At 62.1% G+C, this 20,057-nt stretch overlaps 2 protein-coding genes across 10 annotated transcripts; one reads left to right on the top strand and one right to left on the bottom strand.

Moving 5' to 3' along the window:
* The first annotated feature begins 2,280 nt into the window (after positions 1-2,280).
* On the top strand, positions 2,281-4,990 carry SDCBP2 (syndecan binding protein 2). Its single transcript, XM_040609390.1, has 8 exons — positions 2,281-2,406; positions 2,533-2,608; positions 2,850-2,953; positions 3,131-3,292; positions 3,870-4,045; positions 4,119-4,290; positions 4,424-4,515; positions 4,623-4,990. The coding sequence occupies exons 1-8, from the start codon at positions 2,353-2,355 to the stop codon at positions 4,675-4,677; spliced, it is 891 nt and encodes a 296-aa protein (XP_040465324.1). The 5' UTR covers positions 2,281-2,352; the 3' UTR covers positions 4,678-4,990.
* Positions 4,991-5,098: 108 nt separating this feature from the next.
* SNPH (syntaphilin) lies at positions 5,099-19,342 on the bottom strand. 9 transcript variants are annotated; one of them, XM_040609383.1, is made up of 6 exons: positions 19,261-19,342; positions 19,047-19,101; positions 11,172-11,249; positions 10,206-10,406; positions 8,528-8,677; positions 5,099-7,850 (listed from the first exon to the last, which is right to left on the bottom strand). In XM_040609383.1, exons 3-6 carry the CDS (start codon positions 11,213-11,215, stop codon positions 6,713-6,715), a joined length of 1,533 nt encoding a protein of 510 aa, XP_040465317.1. In that variant the 5' UTR covers positions 11,216-11,249; positions 19,047-19,101; positions 19,261-19,342; the 3' UTR covers positions 5,099-6,712. The 9 variants fall into 9 exon arrangements, with proteins under 9 accessions (XP_040465317.1, XP_040465321.1, XP_040465318.1 ...); XM_040609387.1 differs by having other exon boundaries at positions 10,206-10,307; positions 19,261-19,341; XM_040609384.1 differs by having other exon boundaries at positions 11,172-11,256; positions 19,055-19,101; positions 19,261-19,329.
* Between the last annotated feature and the right edge of the window lie 715 nt (positions 19,343-20,057).

Genomic DNA, 20,057 nt, shown 5'->3' with positions numbered 1-20,057 from the left:
CAGCTCAGATGTTTGCTGGCCGTGGCTGGTGGACATTGCATGGGTTCACAGCAAGAGTGCTGCTGGGGCACTGCACCCAGCTCCTCTGCAAACGGCCTTTGCTCCATTTGCCACCATTGATTACACGGCCATGATCGATAACGCGGCTGTGATCGATAACGCAGCAAGTCCCAGCTCTTGAGCGGTTTCCTGGGAGCAAAGTTTGTGTTTAATGGGGCCCTGGGGAGGCTGGGGGAGGTGCTGGAGGGAGCCGTGGCCGTGGGGCAGGAGCAGCCCTGCTGCTGGACTGCGTGCAGGAACACTGATGCTTGCACAGGCTCGTGTGGGATTGGGGCCAAGCGGTGCAGATATTAGTGCTACCCTTAATTGCTCCTCAATTAAGCCGAATGGGGAGCTGCCAGGGTACCAGCGTCCTGCTCTGCCCTTCACTGTAACCACTTCCAGGCGGAAGCTCAAGGCGAGCTTGGATTTCTCTTCCTGCAAAGCTTTTTTCCTTTAATTATTAACCAGTGCCAGGCAGTGCCGTGGCTTTTGCCTGGGGGTAAGCCGGGGCTGGGGGAGCCTGGTGCCCTTGGGCCAGCAGCTGCCCCTGCCCTCAGCACGCAGCCTCCCGCGCCAGCTCCTGCAGCACCCATGGGTGCAGATGGGGTGTGGGTCCTTCCAGCTCCGGTTTGGCAGAGATGAGGACTTTGGAGCAGGCACAGATCCCCTGGGAAGCATCCTTCTCTGGCTGCTGTAGGATGTCTCCCTGCTCCTGGCTGTGTTCATCAGTGGTCGGGCTGCTCTCGTCCCAGGCTGGCTGAGGCAGCCGGGCACCACTGGGCTAAAAATAAACCCAGAAAATGAAATGCTTCCTGGCCTGGCACATGGGAACGGAGGCACGGGGAGCTGGGATGTGCCCGGTTGCTGCTCTGTGGTGGGGCTGGCCTCATGCTGGCAAGTCCTGGGCTAGTGCCACTGGCTCCGAGCCCGGCTGGGTGCCTGAGGAACCCATTGCCCAGTTCCTGGGGACGCGGTGGCCCATGGCATCCCTGGTGCCAGCAGCAGGATGTCACAGGTGGGTGCTGGAAGGCTGGATCCCAGGTGATGCAGCGATGTCCCATGGCAGTGGGATGCCGACGTCTGCCCCATGCCCTGACTCAGGTGAGCTCCGTGCTCGCTCAGGTTTTCCACCTGCGGTGCAGGACTCGCATGGGGCTGTCACACCTGGCACATGCCCCGGGGCCACCAGTGATGACTGGAAGGATGCAGGACACGGCATCCCCATCACGGCTGCGTCAGCCCCACGTGCCTGGGCAGCGAGATGTCAGCGGGAGCCAGCCGCCCACACAGGGCTGCTCATAGTGGGGCACCCCACTTCACCACCACCCCTGGCAGCACCCTTGGCCCCCAGTTTGGGGCACTGGGCTGGGGCATAAGGGCTGCGGTGGGGCCAAGCCATGTGCTGGTGGCAGCATGAGTAGTGATGCTGTGGGAGAGGGGGCTGCTGTGGTGGCTAGTGGGGGGGCACAGCATTATCCCTGCTCCCCCAGGATGCCAAAGCCACAAAAAGCCATCCCCATCCCTGTCCCCATCCCTGCAGTGTCAGAGCCCTGTGCAGCTTTGGCTTCACCTTCCTCTTCCTCACCTGTGCCCTACCTGGCAGGGGTGACAGTCAGCTGAGGCAGCCTGGCCCCTCCCTGGGCTGGGCTGGGCAATAAAAGCCCAGGGCTGGGCAGAGGGTGGCACAGGGAGCTGGGATCTGTTGACAGGTGAGTTCAGGGGTGCCAGGGTTGGGCTCTGGGGGTCTCGCCTGTCTGAGAATGCTGCTGCGGTCCCAGGGCTGCATGTGGGATCCTGCCTGGCTCCCATGGGGCTCAGAGCTGGGTCCAGATTTGGCTCCTACACCCTGAGTTCTGGATGATGTGTTTTGGGGCATGCAACGCTGTGGGGCAGGGCTGGGTGGCACAGGAGCACTGGGGGCAAAGGGGACTGATGGGGGGGGGGGGGCACAGGGGACTGTGAGAAGCAGTCAGAGGGACAGTTCCCATGGGACATCCCACTCCTGTGTCTGGGTGATGCTGGAATGGCCCCACTGGGCAGGTTGATAGGGGGAGCAGGACCCACTACCAGCCAAGCGATGCTCAGGGTACCTGTGCCTGGAAGACTGCTGCTTGTGTCCCCACTGCTGGGAAGTGGCAGAGGTGGTGGCTCTGGTGACACAGCCATGAGTCACGCTGGAGGCCCTGGGGTGACAGCCCATCTCCGGCACGCGGAGCCAGGCACGCGGGCCAGGAGGGATGCTCGGGGAGAGGTGCCCCATTCCTGAACCACCCGTCCCGGTCCCCAGGCACGGCTGTGGCAGCAGCAGCAATGGCAACACTCTACCCATCCCTGGAGGACATGAAGGGCCACCAGATCTTGCAGGTCAGTGTTGGCAGAGCAGTGTTATGGTAGGGTGAAAAAACCGTGATGGGTCCCTGTGAGGTCCTGCCCTCAGAGGGTCCCCAGGGCTGGGGGGCACAGCCTTGAGCAAATCCTATCCCTTGGCAGGCGCAGGCCGCTGCTGGCGTGAAGACCCCTGCCACGACGGTGGTCACAGAGAAGCCGAAGCTCGTCTCAGGCACCGGTAAAGCCGGTTGCAATCAGCTCCCCCCGTCAAGGAGCTGTCTGAGGGTGGGGGGCAGCAATGCTCACCGTGCAGGGGGGCTCAGCTGAGGCCCCCCGACAGCATGGTGCATGGGTAGAGGATGGGAATTGTGAGGGTTTCTCTCGGCCGGCCCATGGCTCCTGAGAGGCTCCCAGGGAAGAGGCAATGGCTGTGGGCTGGGGACCCCACGAGCTGAGGCTGCCCTTGGTGTGTGCCACAGGGCCGCCCGTGCTGTACCCCAACCTGGCTGAGCTGGAGAACTACATGGGGCTCGCTCTCTCCAGCGAAGAGATCCAGAAGAACCTGCTCCCGGAAAGCAGCACTGTAGGTGTCCAGGCTGGAAGCTCGCTCCTGCCCTGCGTGGGGTCCCCATGCCACAGCACCCCTGCTGGTGGGCGTCCCTCCAGGGCCGCATTCTGCCTGGGGAAGGAATGCAGCATCCCCCCAAGGGCTGGTGTGCACAGGCCCCTGTACGCCCGCTGACCCCCAGCTCCATCGCAGGCACTGACCCCTGCCGGGCCCTCTCCGGGCCAGCTGGTCGCCCCTCTGAGTGGGAACAATGCGGGGCTGCGTCGCGCAGAGATCAAGCCAGGTGTGCGGGAGATCCACCTCTGCAAGGACGAGCGGGGCAAGACAGGGCTGCAGCTGAAAAACGTCGACCAGGTGAGAGGGCTGCGCTGGCGTGGGGCTGTGCATGGTGCAGCACCGCATGGCACAGCCCAGCATGGTGCACCGTGGCACGGCACGGAATGGAATGGCATGGTGCACCATGGCACGGCATGGAATGGAACGGCATGGTGCACCATGGCACGGCACGGAATGGAACGGCATGGTGCACCATGGCATGGCATGGCACAGAACAGCGTGGTGCACCATGGCATGGCATGGCATGGCATAGCATGGCATGATGCACCATAGTTTGGCGTGGAACAGAACAGCATGGTGCACCACGGCATGACATGGCATGGATCGGTGTGGTGCACCATGGCAGCGCACAGTGCAGCATGGCATGATGTTGCATGGCAGGGCAGAGCACAGCACAGCACAAGCACGACAGTACAGCGCAGCATGACATGGCACGGTGCATCATGGTGTGGCAATGTGTGGCATTAAATGGCACAGCATGCCACACTGCCCCACAGCAGGCTGCAGCCTGGCATGGCATAGCATGATACATGGCATGGCACAGCCACTGAGTCCCCATGCCAGCACCATGCCATCGCTCCCCCCGTGTCCCCAGGGCATCTTTGTGCAGCTGGTGAAGGCCAACTCGCCGGCAGCGCTGGTGGGGCTGCGCTTCGGGGACCAGATCCTGCAGATTGATGGCAAGAACTGCACGGGCTGGAGCAGTGACAAGGCGCAGCGGGCGCTGAAGAAGGCATCCCCCGAGAAAATCGTCATGGTGGTGCGGGACAGGTGAGCGGGCAGGCAGGCAGTGCCGGCAGCAGTGCCGGTGGTGGTGCTGATGCTGATCACGCTCTCCCCGCAGGCCTTTCCAGCGCACCGTCACTGTGCATAAGGACAGCACTGGCCACATCGGCATCGTGGTGAAGAAGGGGAAGATTGTGTCACTGGCCAAGGACAGCTCTGCTGCCCGCAATGGCCTCCTCACCCACCACTGCATCTGCGAGGTGAACGGCCAGAACGTCATCGGCATGAAGGTAGGGGCTGTGCACAGCCCAGTGTGGAACATGCCTGGGGGTGCCCGGATCCCACTGGGGAGCTGTGAGGGGCTGCCGCAGGGCAGTGGGCAGAGCTGGGTGCCCCATGGGACCCACCCGCTCTCTCCCACAGGACAAGCAGCTCACGGAGGTGCTGGCAGGGGCCGGGAACGTGGTCACGCTGACCATCATCCCCACAGTGATCTATGAGCACATGGTCAAACGGTGAGAATGCAGGGCCATGGTGCTCGCCCCCACCCTGCTGGGGCCCCCCGGGGCCCCCCAAAGAGCTCCCCAAGCTCACCCCACTGAACACCCATCCCTGTGCTCAGGCTCTCGGCAGGGCTGGTGAAGTCAGCCATGGACCACTCCATCCCTGACCTCTGACGTGATCGTTGCTGTCCTGGGGAGCTGACGCTGGAAGCATGAAGGGGCTGCTGAAGTACCCCTGCAGCATCCCCGAAAGCAGCTGTTTTAGCACAAACCCCCTCATCCCTACAGAGGCTGGTGGCTGCTGGGTGGTGTGGGGGAACTGCCGGCCTGGGCTGTCCCCCTCCTCCTCCTCCTCAGCAGGGATGGGGCACGTGCCCTCCCCCTGTCCTGGGGTCCTCACGTCCCCCTGTGTCCCCGCTCAGGCCAGCCCCCCTTGGGGCAGACGCCAAAGGCTGGCTCCAGCCAAAGCAGACACAGACCCAGTGACATTTATTACATCCACCACAGACAGCGAGTACAGGACAGGGGAAACAAGAAAAGGGGGGTTACAGCTTTTTCAGTTCTGTATTTAAAAAATATATTATATAGATTTGTCTTTCAAATATAATCGTTACATTTATTTCTTGGCAAAGCTTTGGATAGTCTAACAGACGTGTACACAGATCCACAAATACATTGCACAAGAGGCGTATATCCTAGCTCCACTTACATCGGCCGCCCCGGCTGCCTGGCCACCGGTTCTCCCCCAGTATTTCACCCGGCACCTGGTGCTGTGCCAGCGGCTGCCGCTGCCTCCGCAGCCCCCCAGCACGGGCAGAGCCCCTGCCCCACGCTCCAGCCGCTGGACGGAGGATGTGGGGAAGACCAGGGCAGGCAGGACACGGCGCGTGCCCCTCCAGGGACTGCTGGGTGCCAGCGCGTGGAGCATCGCCGGCTTCCAGGGCACCTGGCTGGTGGGGCACCCGTGGGTGGTGGAGTGGGCTTGGGTGAGGGGGAAACACTGTTAGTTCAAGTCACGAAGAAGCCACAGACATTCGTGGGGGTGGGAGCGCTGCGCACCCAGGGGAGTCCCAAGTCTCGCGTCTCGCCAGCCCCTGCTGAGCAATCCTTGCTGTCTTTGTTTCTCAAAAAAAAAAAAAAAAAAAAAAAAAGGCAATTTTCCAGAGGCCACCAGCAAAACTGGGATTTGGCTCGGCCAGTGCAGGCAAAGGCGCTTGGCTCTGCCTGCGTGGCCCTGCCCGCACCCCCTCGCTGCCTCCCGCAAAGGCATCCTCGAACTCCAGCACAGGGTGGGACCATCGGCATCACCAGCATCGCGCTGCCAAAGCCGCGAGAACCCCTAGCCCCGCTCCATGGCAGCCAGAGCCAGGGCTGGGGGTTTCCCACCCCATTCGCTGCTGCCGCGGCCCCAACAACCGGGGTTCAGTCTGTACCGAAAGAAAAAGTGAATATAGTGCAAAGCAAAGGGAGGATGGATCAAGGCTTCCTCGGGGGCCACTCTGCCTCGCTCGGGGGTGCGGGAGCTGCAGCCTGGGTCCATCCCCATGGGGGGGACACATTTCCCAAGCAATGGGTGGCTTGAAGAGGGGCCGAGCAGGATCCGGCCAGGGCCTCATCCCACCAGAGAGAGGAGGACAGACACCAAAGCAGGTCAGCAGGCCCAGGCAAAAGTGCCCCATGGGCTCCCACTGCCACCCCTCCCGCTCCAGAGCTGGTCCCTGCATCCAGGCGGGTTCCCCCTGTCCTCCTGCCCACAGCCAGGCTTTGCTGTCGCAGTGCAACCTGGAGCAAGAAATGCACCCAGGGAGTCTCGCTGCTCCCCTCGCCCAGCCAGGCGGCCCCTCGCCATCTCCCACCTGTGGCAGGGCAAGGGCAGCCAAAAGCCAGTGCAGTGAAGGGCTCAGCCAGAGGCACCGCGGCAGCGGCGGGGCAGGGGCATCCATCGTGGTGCTCAGTGCCTTGTCCTGCATCGCCGCTTGGCACCTCTCTTCCAGCAACAGTCCTTTCCCTCCTCCAGGACAAAGGAGCCGGGGGACAGGGGGCAGCACACCCCAATGCACCCACAGCCCCCCCCGGCCCTCTCCCACCCCCACCCCGGGGCTGCATAACGAGCCAGAGCCGACGAAGGACCCCAGGAGAACAGGGACACGCCGGGGCTTTACAATCAGCAGTCGGGTCTGTGGGGGTGGGCGGGGGGTGTCCGGGGGTGTCAGGGCTGGGTGCTGCCCCCGGGGCCGTGGCTGGCGACAGGGCGACAGCCCATCCTGCGGATGGAATGGAGGGCCACGGTGCAGCAGCCCCGCAGCAGTGAGCTGATGTTGTAGATGGGCTGGCCCTGCCGGCGCTGCGAGCGGCACAGCCAGGCCACCGTGGGCACCGCCGGCACCACCACTGCCAGCAGATCCACGATGAAGTGGCGGCTCCAATAGCTCTTGGAGGGGGCGGCCTCGCAGCCGGACGCCTCCATCGTCTCCTCCTCTGCCACGCAGGCGATGGCCACCGAGGGGCTGGCGCTGGGGGGCTGCCGCACCGCTGGGTTGCAGGGGGCACCCCCCTCAGCCCCGGCACCCACCGTTGCAGTGTCGGGCTCGGCTGCCAGCAGGTCCATGGCCCCGGTGGGGTTGGAGAGCTCGGGGCCGGGCATCACGTCTTCCATTTCAGAGACCCAGGCTGAGGTGGGGCTGCCTAAGCTGCAAGCCTGGGACTTCATCACCTTCTCCAGGATGGTGTCCAGGTCAGGCTGGCAGGGCACGAAGTCTGTCTGGATGGCCCGCTCCTGCATGCAGCTGGCTTGCACCCCGGCCTCCACGCCGCCCCGCAGCCCCAGCAGCTTCTCGTAGGTGGAGCTGGGGGGCAAGCGGGTGCCAGGCTCGTCCCCCACCTCCAGCGGGTCCGTGTGGCAGGGAGCCTCCTCCACCCCCACGAAGCCGCTGTCGGCCCCCTCGTCCAGCGAGATGGTCTGTGAGCCCCCCACGTTGCGGTCCCCAGCCCCCTGGTCACTCAGCTTGGTGTAGGTAGAGCTGCGGGTGAGGGATCGGGCTGGGGACCCCCCGGCTGACTCGCCAGCCCCCTCCTCCTTCAGTGCCCCGTTCTGCGCCACCTCCATGCTGTGCAGCAGTGTCTCCAGCTTCTTGTTCTGGATGTTGATGTCCACAAAATACTTCTGGAGCCCCTTGTCCTTCTCCAGCAGGTTGTTCTTCACCGTGTCGATGACCTGCTTCAGCTGCTTGATCTCCTTGCGGGCCTCCTTCAGTGCCAGCTGGGCCTCCACGCGGTGGCACTCCTCCTCGATCCAGTCCTCCTGCATCCGTGACAGCTGCGTCTTCAGGTCCTCAATCTCAGCATCCCTGTGAGAGACGAGGAGGGCACCGCCACGGCACTGAGAAGGCTGCGGGACCAGCCGTGTCCTCATGTGCCTGGCACTGAGTTGGAGCCAGATCACCCAGTAACACTTGTGGCTGGGACCCAGGGATGGATCCAGTGGCTCGGGGACCCTTGGGAGCAACGTTCAGGGACCCTCGGGAGCGATGCTCAGCCTTCTCCCGGAGGGGCTGCAGAGCCCAGGTCTCCTGAGGGCTGCGTGGGGATGGGCAGGTGCCCTGAGCGGGCGCATGGCAGCTGGCATGTCGGCGAGGACGTGCCTAAGCCCAAGAGGAGCAGATGGGGATTAGCCACCCTCTGACGCTGAAATTCAGAAAAAGCGTGGCAGAGACTTAAGCGGGGGTGCAGGGGAGAACACAGCCACCACAGGTGGGATGTACAGGCTCCACAGCCCCAAAATCCGCGGCTCCCTGGTTAGACGGGCATCAATGCCAGATGCCCACATGCCTGCAATGCCACTGTAAAGCTGTGAACCTGGTGCCTGGGCATGAGCCCAAGGACAAGGTGCAGTGCTGGGCACTGAGAGCCCCCAGAAGGACCAGTCCCACACAGGAGCTGCCACTGCAGGTGCCGATGGCTGGTGCCAGGACCCTTCCCAGCGGCTCCCGTGCCGGGGGTCTGTGCCCACTGTTCCTATGCTCACCTGTCCTGCAGCCGCTCCTGTGTGTCCTTCAGGCGAGCCTTCAGGTGTCTGATGCAGACCTCCTTCTGCTGCAGGGGTGTCAGGTACTGCTCCGGCGTCGGTGGCTTTATCCCATGGTTGTCGCTGCAGAGGTTGTACTTGGACGAGCGCCTGCAGGGACACAGATGTCACCCATCCGCCGGTGCCAGCGCTGGCACCAGCTCAGCAGAGGGGCCCCAGGGGAGATGCTTGCTCTCAGGGTGCAGCTCCATAGCACATCCCAAAGTAGCCCTGCAAGGCAGGAGGAGCAAGGTGGGTGTCTGAGGGTGCTGTGCCACTGGCAGGACAGTGGGTGCAGCCTGAACCCGCTGGTGCTTCCCACAGCCACGCAGCCCTCTGCAGAGCTGCAGGTTTTGCCAGGGCGGCGGGCACATGAGCAGAACTGGGAGCAGGTGGGCACCAAGGTCTCTGTGTGCCCAGAGCAAGCTTTCCGGGGAATGACAGAGGCAGATGGAGACCCCAGGGTGGGATCAGCCCCATCAGAGATGGAAGCAGAAGTGGGTGATGGGAGGGTTTGGGATGGAGCAGGTCTGGAGCTGGCAGCTGTCCTGCCCTTGGACAGCAAGCTGTGGAGCATCTGGCACCTGCTCCAGACGGGGCCAGCAGCATGTCCGCACCCTCCTTGTGCTGCCACCAGGGTGGATGAGGTGACATCTCTGGCCCAAAGCCCAGGGCAGCCTGGAGAGCAGGAGCTGGCCAGGGACAGGGCTGCATGCCTGGGCTGGAGGCACACAGAGAACTGGGCGCAGCGCGAGATGCTCCTGCATTGCAGCAGGGTGGACCAAATCCGCTGTGCATCGCAGCAGGGTGGCACGTTCTCTCTGTGTGTGACAGCCCCCATGCATGCTGGCAGGCAGCCCAGCAGCCTTCGGCCAGAGACATAAGGATCATGTTAGGAGCAGCCAGGCAGACCCGTGGCCTTGCAACACCCCACAGCAGCAGGATGGCCACCACTCCCTGCTGCGGTGTGCACAGGCTCTGGGCACAAGGTTACCCTCAGGCCCCTCATATCCTCCCAGATCTGATGCCAGCTCTGGGGCTGGAAGGTGGCTGGGGGTGGGAGGAAGCAGCCCAGCCTGGGGACCAGCCTCACTCCCTGGAGCAGTACACCAGCAGCCCAGAACGCTGGCACAGGCTGGCACAGCTCAGTGCCCGGCTGTTTATGCCCCGAGCGCACTGGGAGCTCCCCGCTGAGAAGCCAGGCTGCTGCCAGCCCTCGCCAGACTTCTGCCGGGCAGCACGAGGGGATGGAAATCAAGCTCTTGTCCACTGTGCCTTTGGTCCTGAAGGACCCAGGTGCTCCTCAGAGAGCAGGAGCAGCAGGAGGGATGCGAGCAGCGTGCAAGCCACAGCCATGGCAGGACAGAGGGAAGGGGATGGGGTACCAGGCTGGCAGGCGGGGGGACAGGGAGGTAGAAGACACAACAATGGCGGCAGAGAGGTTTGAAGGAGGATGGTGGGGGTCTTTGCGAGACACAGCAGCGGCTCCGCCAGCTCTGGCTCCCCCAGCGCACAGCCTCACTCCACCGGCCCCTGCACTCCTGTCCCCGCCGGGCACCAGCACCGGCAGCACGGGCACTGCTCCCCTGCTGCCCGGGGGCGCCCGGCAGCTGCCCTGGGGCCACGGGTGATGGGTTACCTTGGGGTGGGGCTGCTGTCGCTGCCCTTGCAGGAGCCAGAATTGCTGCTGCTGCTCAGCGAGGAGGTGCCGTAGGTGTCCCTCCCGGGGGGCGAGGGGCGCCTGGAGGCAGGGAGAAGAGGCTGTGTCTCAGGCCGAGTGGCTGAGGGCGCTGAAGACTTAAAGAAGGAGGCAAAGCCACTCCGTCCATAAAACCCGCGACTGCCAACCACCACACCGAGAACACACAAGACAAAAGGACAAAACAAACAGCAGGGATCAAAATGGCACAGACATGGCGACGGGCACAAGGCAGGGCTGGGGGTGGACTGCCCACCCACTCCCCACCCAGCGTGGCATCCCCCGGACGCTGGCACAGCATCCCTGCACCCCAAGGATGAGGAGCCCCTTGGGAGCCTCCCAGGAGCATGGCCCTGGCAGAGCTCAAGCTACCCCGCTGCCTGCTGCCAGGTCAGATCTGCCTTCTCTCTCTGCCCATGCTGCCGGTGGCAGCCAGTACCTAAATAACGGCAGCCCAGGCCATGGAGACAGTTGGAGGGGAATAAATGCTTTTTTTCTCTTTATTCCCTCTTGCTCTTCATCACTGCAGCTCAAGAAGAGGCTTTCCAAGGGCTAACACACCTCCCAGCTTCACCCCCCAAAACCCAGTGCCCTCACACTGCTGCCAGGGTCCTCCGCCACCACCTGCCTTTGCCCGGACGGGCAGAAGGGTCGGTCCCAGCTGCAGCAGAGACGGACAGAGAGGGATGGGGGGTGCAGCGCTCGAGGGGCTGCATGCACAGATGGGGAAGTGCTGTGCAACGGGCAGCGACATGCAACCCCCGAAGAGCTGGGCGGGGGGTTCGTGCTGCAAAGTGGCAGCTCGTGGTGTAGGTGGGGATCGTTCCCTCCCTGCTGCCAGCCAGGAGAAGTGCCAGGCAGGTGCCAGTGCCCAGTCCCAGGGGCCAGAGGCCGAAGCATATTCACCTCCGTGATCCGGTGGACGAGCGTCTGCTGCCCGGCAGAGACATTGCTGCGGTGCCACAGGTCCTGGGCACAAGGGAACTGCGGGTTAAATGCAACAGAGAGAGGAGGTGAAGGCAGGGAAACGGCCCCAGTGAGACAGTAACCATGCAAAGTGCTGGCACAGGGGTCAGCCCCTGCACCAGAGCATCAGTTCAGTCCCCAGGGCCACCCGTACAGGGACAGATGCAGACAGTATCCCCTGCACAGCTGGACTGTGCTCCCTGTCTGCTCCACGGCCCAGGAACGCCGGGATGCTGCATGTCCAGGGTGCCACCCTGGCAGGGCATGCGGGAGGCACACGGTTGCTTCATTTCTAAGGCAAAACAGAAGCATAGCAGGTACCTGCCCATGGGCTGAAGCCCCCTTCCCACCAGTCTCCAGACACGGGACAAGCTTTCCCCTGACCCCAGGTCCCCATCCCTGCCAGGGAAAGGAGGTCTGCCACAGGGACCAGTGTGCCTGCAGCGGTGGCATTACTCGGGGCAGAGATGGGACAAGGGCACTGACACCCAGCCCGGGACCTCACCGAATTTCCACCCAGGCAGGCAGCTGTCCCCGCAGCGGGCTGGGCGCCCGCTTTTTCTTAACTAAGTCCGAATCACCCATTCGCCAGTGCAATCAGGTAAGGAAGCACAGATCCCTGTGTGATGCGGCAGCAGCAGCTAATCCCTCGGGAAACACACAGCCCGTTTTCCTGTAAATAAATAGGCCAGATCCAGAGGCTCGCAGCGACCAGCGGGAGCTGCTCAAGGAGGCAGCACCTCGGGCACATGCAGGGATGTGATTGCAGCAGAGGGGAGCTATGGAAAGGACCTGCTCAGCACATCCAGCCCATTGAGCATCCCATGGCACTGCTGATGCCTCACTGTGCTCAGAGGCTGCTGGGGACCAGCCAGGCTGGGAGCACCGTGTAGGGCCCCCCCCATCCCCAAGCTGATTCACAATGCTGGTATTTGTCCCAGATTTTGGCAGTTCCAGCCCAGAGCAATGTAAGCGATGGGACCGGCCAGCTGATAATCGATGGGCAGTCGGAAACTCTAAGTGCTGCTTGGCCCCAGTCCAGGGGAGTGCGAGGAGTGGGACAAGAGGGGGAGGCAGGAGAGGAGGGAGCACAGCCAGCTCACCCCGATGTACTCTTTGGTATTTGCCACCCCAGGGTTGTTTTTTCTAGGCTAACTCCTGCCCAATGCTCAAAGCCCACAGCAGCCAGCCTGGGCCTCTCTTCTGCCCAGGATCTGGCACTCCCTGATCCCCAGACCAGGGCACCGAAGACCCCCGAGAGCTGGAGCAGAGGAGACAGTGATGTGCAGCCACAGTGAGCCCCCAGCCCCAGCAGGCACAGTGCCCCATGCCAGGGGGGTGCCAGCACCCCAGGGACACAGTGACCAGGATTTGGGGGTCCTACTGCTCCCCTCCAGGATGGATTTGCCAGGGGAGGACCTAGGCAGGGGGAGGCAGCGCTCTGCCCTGCCAGAAAACCACTCCTGGTTCTACAGCATGCATGGCTGGGTGGCTGCGGGCTTTGCTAATGCAGCAGCGTGAATCAGCATCCAGAGTGAGAGCCGAGCGTGGCCCCGGCGCCGGCGGACGCATCCTCCAGGATGCAGGGCTGCGGCACAGCCGGGCTCTTGCCCGCACAGCCGGTCCCTCGCTTCTCATGCTGCAGGGTGCTCCCCAGGCAGCTCTCAGGCAGGGCTTTCGGGAGATTTGCGGCCATGGGAGTTAGCTCCTCACAGCCCCAAGCCCTGGCTCAATGCAGGGCAGCAGTACCCGGCATCGCCGCTGCCTCCTGCTCTTCCCTGGTCACAGCAAAGTTACCCATACGCCAAGATGGTGTATGTGTGAACTCAGGGGTCCCTCTGCACTCCACTAACATGCAGCACCAGGCAAGTGCCAGCACCGCAGATGGCACGTGTGTGCCCAGCACGCTGGCTGGTACCACGCTGTGGGCTCCTGCCAGCACCCCACACTGCACCCCAGGTGCCTGCCACCAACACCCGCACTGGGAACAGCTCTGTGGGGAAGCCTGGAGTCAGCCTTGCACCTGGGGAGCTCAGTTCTTGTTGTTCCTCCTCCTCCCACTGCTGCAGACTCACCTGGCACCCACGCTGGGGCTCAATGGCTCTCGTGGCACTGACAGACTTAAGGGGTGAGAAACTCAGAGCAGCTCCGTGCTGCTGCCGCAGGGAGCCTGGCCTAGGTCTGCCAGCAGGCACCAAAACCCCATGGAGGGGGAAGCATCATCCTGCACCCTGCCTGGGTCCCCATCTCACAAAGGTGCTGGGCTGTCCATTCCCTCCCAGCTGGGAAGCAGCTTTGCCTCACCAGGCTGCCCTAGGGCACCTTCAACAAGCAGGCTTGAATTCAGTCACTGGTAATAAATTGTCCCTGTCTTTATTCCCAAAGAAGCAACGGGCCATTTCGGTCTCCCCAAAACCCCACCGTGCCCCCAGGCTGCCAAGAACAGGCAGATTGGGCAGACTTTTAGCACCAAAGCTGAAAACACGCCATTCCCACGGTACATGGCTACTTGGCATCTGAAGGCAGAGGGAATTACTCACTTGCAGTCAGAATTACCATTACCCCATGGACCAGGATGAGCAAAGGGAGCCTTGCCATGAAAGCAAGAGGAAATCCAAGATTATCTTACCACATTTGAAATGCGAGAAAGTGAGAAGCAGTGAAGACCTCTGCTTTTCCAGGGATTTGCAGAGGGGATGCCCCTGCCCCCCCTGGGACCCACGCCAGCCCAGCCCTCACCTCCCTGCAACACCTGGCACTTGTGGAGGCTCCAGCTCGCTGCCGCGGCTGTTCATTGATTAGGCATTAGGAAAAACACAGGAAGAGCAAATGAAAAGCATTCAAAGGTGAATAACCTTGTCCCCAGGTGCACTGCACACCCTCCAGCAAGGAAGACGATGGCCGCTGCAAGGGCCAGGAAACAAGAGCAAGTCTCACTAAAATCTAAAAACCATCTAATAGATGGGGCTTGCGGCAGGAGTCAGAGCAAAGCTGCAAGGGAAAGCAGAGAAGAAATCTCGTAAAAACATGGGGGTGGAAAGCAGCCCAAGCCAGGGCAGAGGGTGGGCTGGCTCATTGCTCTGTGTCAGAAGCACTGGGGATGGGGCCAGCAGAGCTGCCCGTGGCTGGCTCTGCACGCTGGCCCCACACGGGAAGGCAGCTTGGGGGACAAAACCTCAAAACCAAACATTGGGAGCCTCAGCAGCGGGAAACAAAACCTGCAGGCCTGGAGGAACACATGCCACTGCCAGCAACCCTGGCTCTGCAAACCCCAAGTCATGCAAAGGAGGGATGAGATAAAGCCAGGTCCCATGTGCCAGCGGAGATGCCCAGCTGACAGCCAGTGTGGGGAATGGATTTCCTCTGCACTTCATTTTAATCGTTGCAGAATGAGGAATATGGGGACCACCTTGCAGAACACAAATGCGGCAGAATCCCTTGCTTGTGGATTGATTCTTACAGAGCTGACAGAACCAGCTTGTGCCCCAGAAGAGAGGATGTGTCTGCAGCACAGGATGCAGAGAGGCAGCTCTAACCTGGCCTCAGAACCTGGCGCTGAGCCCAGCCACACCAACCACTGATCCCCGCAGCCAAAGACCTCATCTCCACACCATGACCCCACCGAGACGTGCAGCCCCAGCTCCTTAGTGCAGCCCAGGCTTGGAATTATAGATTTCAACAGGCATTGCCAGTGCGAGTGTGCTGGCACCAGGAGTGGGGTTAGGGCGATTCGGGGAGCACTGGCTCGTCCCCGTGCTGGGGTGACCAGTGGGACCCTGCTCAGCACAGCACGTCTGCAGCCACGCTCACTGCCTGGGGACAGTGGAACAGTCCAAGGTCTGACAATCAAACTCACACCAGATCCAGAGATCGCGCTGCAAACCATCTACATGTGTCTCAGCATCTTGCAAACCAGCCCAGAATGCAGCTTGGGCGGATGGGCAGGATGAATGCTGCTCAGCACAAGGTCTAACACTCTCTCCTGGAGCCACCGACAGCAAAACTCCCTGTGAATCTCCCAGCCCAGAGTGGAACAGAAAGGCAGCTCGTTTAGAAACAGCAGCACAAAACAGCACTTATTCTGTGCAACAGAATTAGCCCGGGGAATTCATGCTAAATAAAAGCAGTGGTCCCTGAAAAGCTCATCACGAAAAGCTGATACCCCACGCAGGGTGGGATGGAGCACAACTGGGTATGAGAGCCTCTCACCCCCAGGGGTGGGAGATGGATCCCCCCCTCACTGGCATGTTGTGCTGCAACTGCTCCAAGCACCTTCGGCACCTGCTGTGGTCAGCAGCACCCAGCCCCCGGCAGGGCTCAGGCAGCCACTGCTCCCCACACCCAGTACTGGCCATCCCAGCACTGGCCACCCCAGCACAGCACGTGTCCCCTCCCCGCCAGCACAGGTCGTTCAGCCATCTCCCAGCTAGAACCCCAGCGTGTCCCCTGGGGCCCAGAGCCCCTCACTGTCACTGGCCTGGCGTGGGTGACACCATGGGGCTCTGGGTGCACCCGAGCTGCATGCCCCAGTGGGTCCTAGCTCCTGCCAGCCGCAGAGGGGACCTGGGGCACTGATGACCCACAGATCATGCCACGATGGTGATGCAAAGTGCGATGGGTGGCAGAGCGGTGGCAGAGCAATGGCAGAGTGGTGAGAGTGCCAGCAGAGCACCCCGAGGTTCAGCCTGGTGCCCCAGAGAATTTCCCCAAGAAGAGCAGCTCAGCCATCATTTTGGGATCACTGCCCCATAGAGATGCCTCCGTGGCTTGAATGCCGCCGCTTGTTCACTCCATGCTGGATCCCCTGGCCGTGCCAGTGACGGACAGAGGGGGTCAGGCAGGGATCACCCCTCCTAGAAGCTTTCTACATGGGAAATGTGGCCATGGGACCCCTGGAGAGACCCTCGCCATCAGCTCAGTGAATCCTCTGATGAGTCCTCAGCTTGTTCCTCCAGGGCTCTGACAACTACAAGCTCTCAAGTTCACCCCTGTGAGCTCCCAAGGCATCTCCCTTGGCTCGACTCCTGCAGGGTTGAGCAGGAGCCGGCTGCAGCACCAGCCTGAGCTGCCCCACTGGCTTGTCCCGGCCCCACCAGGAACATGCAGAGAAGGTGCAAGAGCAGGCGGCTCACGTGGCAGCCCCAGCCCTCGGCACGCAGACACCCGGGGCCAGCAGCTGCTGCATTTCCCAGATTTCTCGCTCACTGCTTCTTTTGTCGGAGTTCCCATCACCCTGCCTGCTGCCGGATTCCTGTGTTTTCCTTGACGCATCCCGTGTTAGGAGCATTTTGCAATGGTGGCACCAAGCCCAAGCATCTAAGAGCAGCTTTACCGGATTCTGCAGAAATCTTGGGAGAAGAACCATGCCTCCCCTGCAGGTCCCTCCCCACGGGGCTGGGGGCGGCCGGGAGATTTTCAGCCTTCCAGTACTAACAAGATTAAAAGCAGAGAGCAACAGGGGGAGGGAAATGACAGCTTTGTTTTCCCAGGAAACAAAAAGAGCTCCCGAGGAGACCTCTCTGCCTTTCTGACATGGGCCCTGCTGTTCTTCACACTAAAAATAAGCAAAGTGCTGAACATGGCAAACAACCAGCAACCGGATTTGGGACAGAGCGCTGCGTCCCCAAAACAGCGGCAATGCCAGGATCAGTTTCAAAAGGAACTGGGATGCAGTTGGGTGGTGGTGGGAAGGAGCAGGATCTGGCAGCCGGGGCCGAGGTCGGCAGAAGTCCAGCGAAGGAGGGGGTCAGCACTGCAGGCACCATCCGAGCTGCTGGAGGCAAATGCCGACTGCCTGGCGCACAGTGGTGACCATGTTTGTGCTCCTCCTTCTGCCACAGGGGATTTTTTGGGAGACAAGGGCTGCTTTGCTCCTGCTTGGGAGTTTCCAAGGGAGCGGTGAGATCTCCAGGGGTTGGGAAACTCTGTTCCCTGCTCCAGTAGAGACGGGCTCATCCCAAAGCAGGCAGAGCTTCACCTGGGTCCTGGATAGAGGGAGATGCTCCAGTTCCTGCCAGAGCAGAGCGCTCGGGCAACAGCGGGGACAAAACGCACGGGATGTTTATGCAACACCACCAGAAAAATCAATTTCGCTAAGAGTTGTATCACGTAACGAAACACAGGAGCATCTCCTTTTATTCTCGTTTGTTATAAAATGCTGAGTCGACACCCAGAGATTACAGGGAAATAGAGACCATTCGAAAAGATCGGGTTATGCAGCTCATCACTTTTCCAGCTGACCTGGCTGCAGCACCAAGCGGGGAGGTGGCAAGCCCTGGCCCTCATTAGCTAAAAATAAGGTGCCTGACCAGAGGGAACAGGCTGGTCTCTTGCTGAGGCCTCTGGAGGCAAAGGGCAAAGAGCTCTGTGACAAATGCTGCAGCAGCAGCAGTTGCTGTAAGCCGGAGCTGGGTACCAGGATGAAACCCTACGGCCATCCCCAGGGCTGGGCAGGGGGGCAGGTGGGGGACGCAGGTGAGATCACACTGCACAGCCCCTTCTGTGCAGGAGCTCTGCTCAGGAGCTGACTGAGGACTGGTAAGCAGAAGGAAGAGCCCACTCCTTCAGGATACAAAGGCAAAAACATGGAAGGCAAATCCTGATTCCAACACAACAGCTAGTCTCGCCCTCCACACGGTTCCGGTGCGGCAGAAGCAGGTCTCCCCTAACCACCTTGAGCGAGGGCTGGGAAAGACGGCGGTCACGGAGGATTAGCCCCGGGTCCCTGCACCGCTGGAATGGCCTACTTTAACACCACGCCAGATCTCCTGCCTCAACCCACTGCAACACTGCCGAGGTGCCAGCATCGGCATTGCCCCCTCCTGACCCCCCAGCCAGGGACCTCCACAGCCCCTGAAACCAGGAACTGCACCTTCTTGCACAAGGTCACGGCACAATGCACCCACTGCCCAGAGAGGGTGGGCACACCGCTCCTTCATAAGCACAAGAAATGCACAGCAGCAGGTTTCTGTGCGACAGCCAGGCAGCACTGACCTTGTAGGGAGGAGAGAAAAAGAGCACCCGGCTCATCAATCAGCTCATGTGTTTTCTGCGTCCCTTCAGAGATGGAGCATCAAGGCATTAAATAATAAAATCTCAATCGCACAGCCGCTCCGGCTCCTGCAGTGTCCTATGGTGCTGGAGACACATCTGGTGCTGTACGAGCAGATGTGGGTCTGGTGCATGCAGGGAGGGTCTGGTGCACGTGATGTGGGTCTGGTGCATGCAGGGAGGGTCCAGTCAGTGCACTGCTGGTCTGTGTGAGCATGGTGTGTGTCCGATGCGTGCTGTGTGGGTCTAGTGCATGTAATATGGGTCCAGTGCTTGTGATGCAGGACAGATAGGTGTGATGTGGGTCCAGCTGCACGCAGTGTGGGTCCGGGTACATAAGATGTAGGTCTGGTGCATGCCATGGGGGGCCGGTACATGCAGTGCAGGTCCAGTGTGTGTGCTGTGGGTCTGGCAGGCGTGACGAGGGTCCAACGCATGCCATGGGGGTCTGGTGCATGTGCTGCAAGTCTGGTGGGTGTGACGTGGGCCCAGTGCATGCCATGGGCATCTGGTGCATGCCATGGGGGTCTGGTGGGTGTGACGTGGGTCTGGTGCGTGCCGTGGGGGTCTAGTGCATGCAATGAGGGTGTGCTGCAGGCCCGATGCGTGACCCGCCCCACGCACCCCCTGCCCCGTGGCCCCCACACCCGATGAGCTGGCAGCCCCGTGCGGTAGCCCCCCCCCCCGCAGGCTGCAGCCAGAAAGGGATGAGTCACCGCGGCCGCGGGGCCCCGCTGCCCCCCGCCCGCCCCCCGCCCCGCTCACCTGCGCGGGGCCCCGCCGAGGTCCGGGGCGGCAGCGCCGGGGGGGGCTCAGCGACCTGGCGGGGAAGGGAGAGAGAGCGGCGGTGAGCGGCGGCTGCGCGGGGTGCGCAGCGCAGTGCGGAGCGCGGTGCGGTGCCGTGCCCCCCCTCTCCCCCCGGCCCCGGCCCGGCCTGACTCCCCCCCCCCAACCCCGCGGCCTCCCCCGCCTCCATCACCTGCGCTGGCCTCCATGGGTGCGGCGGAGGGATGGAGGGATGGAGGGAGGCAGGGATGGAGGCAGGGAGGGATGTGCCTTGCAGCTGCGTAATTTGCCTCCCTCCCCTGCGCTCTTAAAGCGACGGCAGCGCGGGTGCCCCCCCCCCCCCCCGCCGGGTTTCCCCCCGTTTCTATGGCAACTCCTCTCTGCCGAGGCGCAGCGCCCTCCAAAAAAACCCAAAAGCCGGTCTCTCCGCGGCGGCGGAGCCCCCCCGCGCCTGGGGCGGCCGGCGGCGGGTCGTGCTTGGCTCCTCTCCCCGTGTAACCCCGAGGTGGGAGGGGGGAGGGGGGTGGGGGGAGGGGGAGAAAGACGCCGAAGGTGGGAGAGGCCCGGGGCAGCCCCATGCTGCATCCCTGCATCCACCTGGCCCTTGGACTCTCCCCAGCATCTTAATTTGCATCTAACTGGTCCAATTCTGAGGGCATCCGTGCGGTTTAATTAATGACGCACTTTCATCAAGTGAAATAAATACAGAAACGAACGGCAAATCCCCCCTGAAACACCGGCGGGTCAGTCCAGCGGCCGCGGCGGGGCTGGGGAGCCGCGGGCATCAGCAACGCCGAGCTGCTGGGCTGGCACATGGCGTGGGCACTGTGTGCCCCTTGCCCCCCCCCCCCCCCCCCCCGACTCCCCCCCGCTTGCTTGGTGCAGAATCGTGCTGGTAAGCGCTGGCACAGCACATCCGAGCTCCCAGGCATGGCCTGGTTACTCATGGTGCTACCTACACGTTACTCTCTGTGGCCATCCAGCCTAACC

The sequence above is a fragment of the Falco naumanni genome, chromosome 10 (genome assembly GCF_017639655.2).
Source record: "Falco naumanni isolate bFalNau1 chromosome 10, bFalNau1.pat, whole genome shotgun sequence".
Classification (NCBI taxonomy): domain Eukaryota; kingdom Metazoa; phylum Chordata; class Aves; order Falconiformes; family Falconidae; genus Falco; species Falco naumanni.
This window is presented reverse-complemented; position numbering and strand designations above follow the sequence as displayed.

What these genes read in the sequence shown, in the direction of transcription:
- SDCBP2 (XM_040609390.1), top strand. Translation starts at nt 2,353, where the DNA reads ATGGCAACACTCTACCCATCCCTGGAGGACATGAAGGGCCACCAGATC. An exon ending in AGGGCCACCAGATCTTGCAG is followed by an intron (nt 2,407 to 2,532) that starts GTCAGTGTTGGC and finishes ATCCCTTGGCAG; the next exon opens with GCGCAGGCCGCTGCTGGCGT. An exon ending in AGAACGTCATCGGCATGAAG is followed by an intron (nt 4,291 to 4,423) that starts GTAGGGGCTGTG and finishes TCTCTCCCACAG; the next exon opens with GACAAGCAGCTCACGGAGGT.
- SNPH (XM_040609381.1), bottom strand. Translation starts at nt 11,816, where the DNA reads ATGGGTGATTCGGACTTAGTTAAGAAAAAGCGGGCGCCCAGCCCGCTG. An exon ending in TCGTCCACCGGATCACGGAG is followed by an intron (nt 10,407 to 11,171) that starts GTGAATATGCTT and finishes GGTGGTTGGCAG; the next exon opens with TCGCGGGTTTTATGGACGGA. An exon ending in GACAGCAGCCCCACCCCAAG is followed by an intron (nt 8,678 to 10,205) that starts GTAACCCATCAC and finishes GTGTCCCTGCAG; the next exon opens with GCGCTCGTCCAAGTACAACC.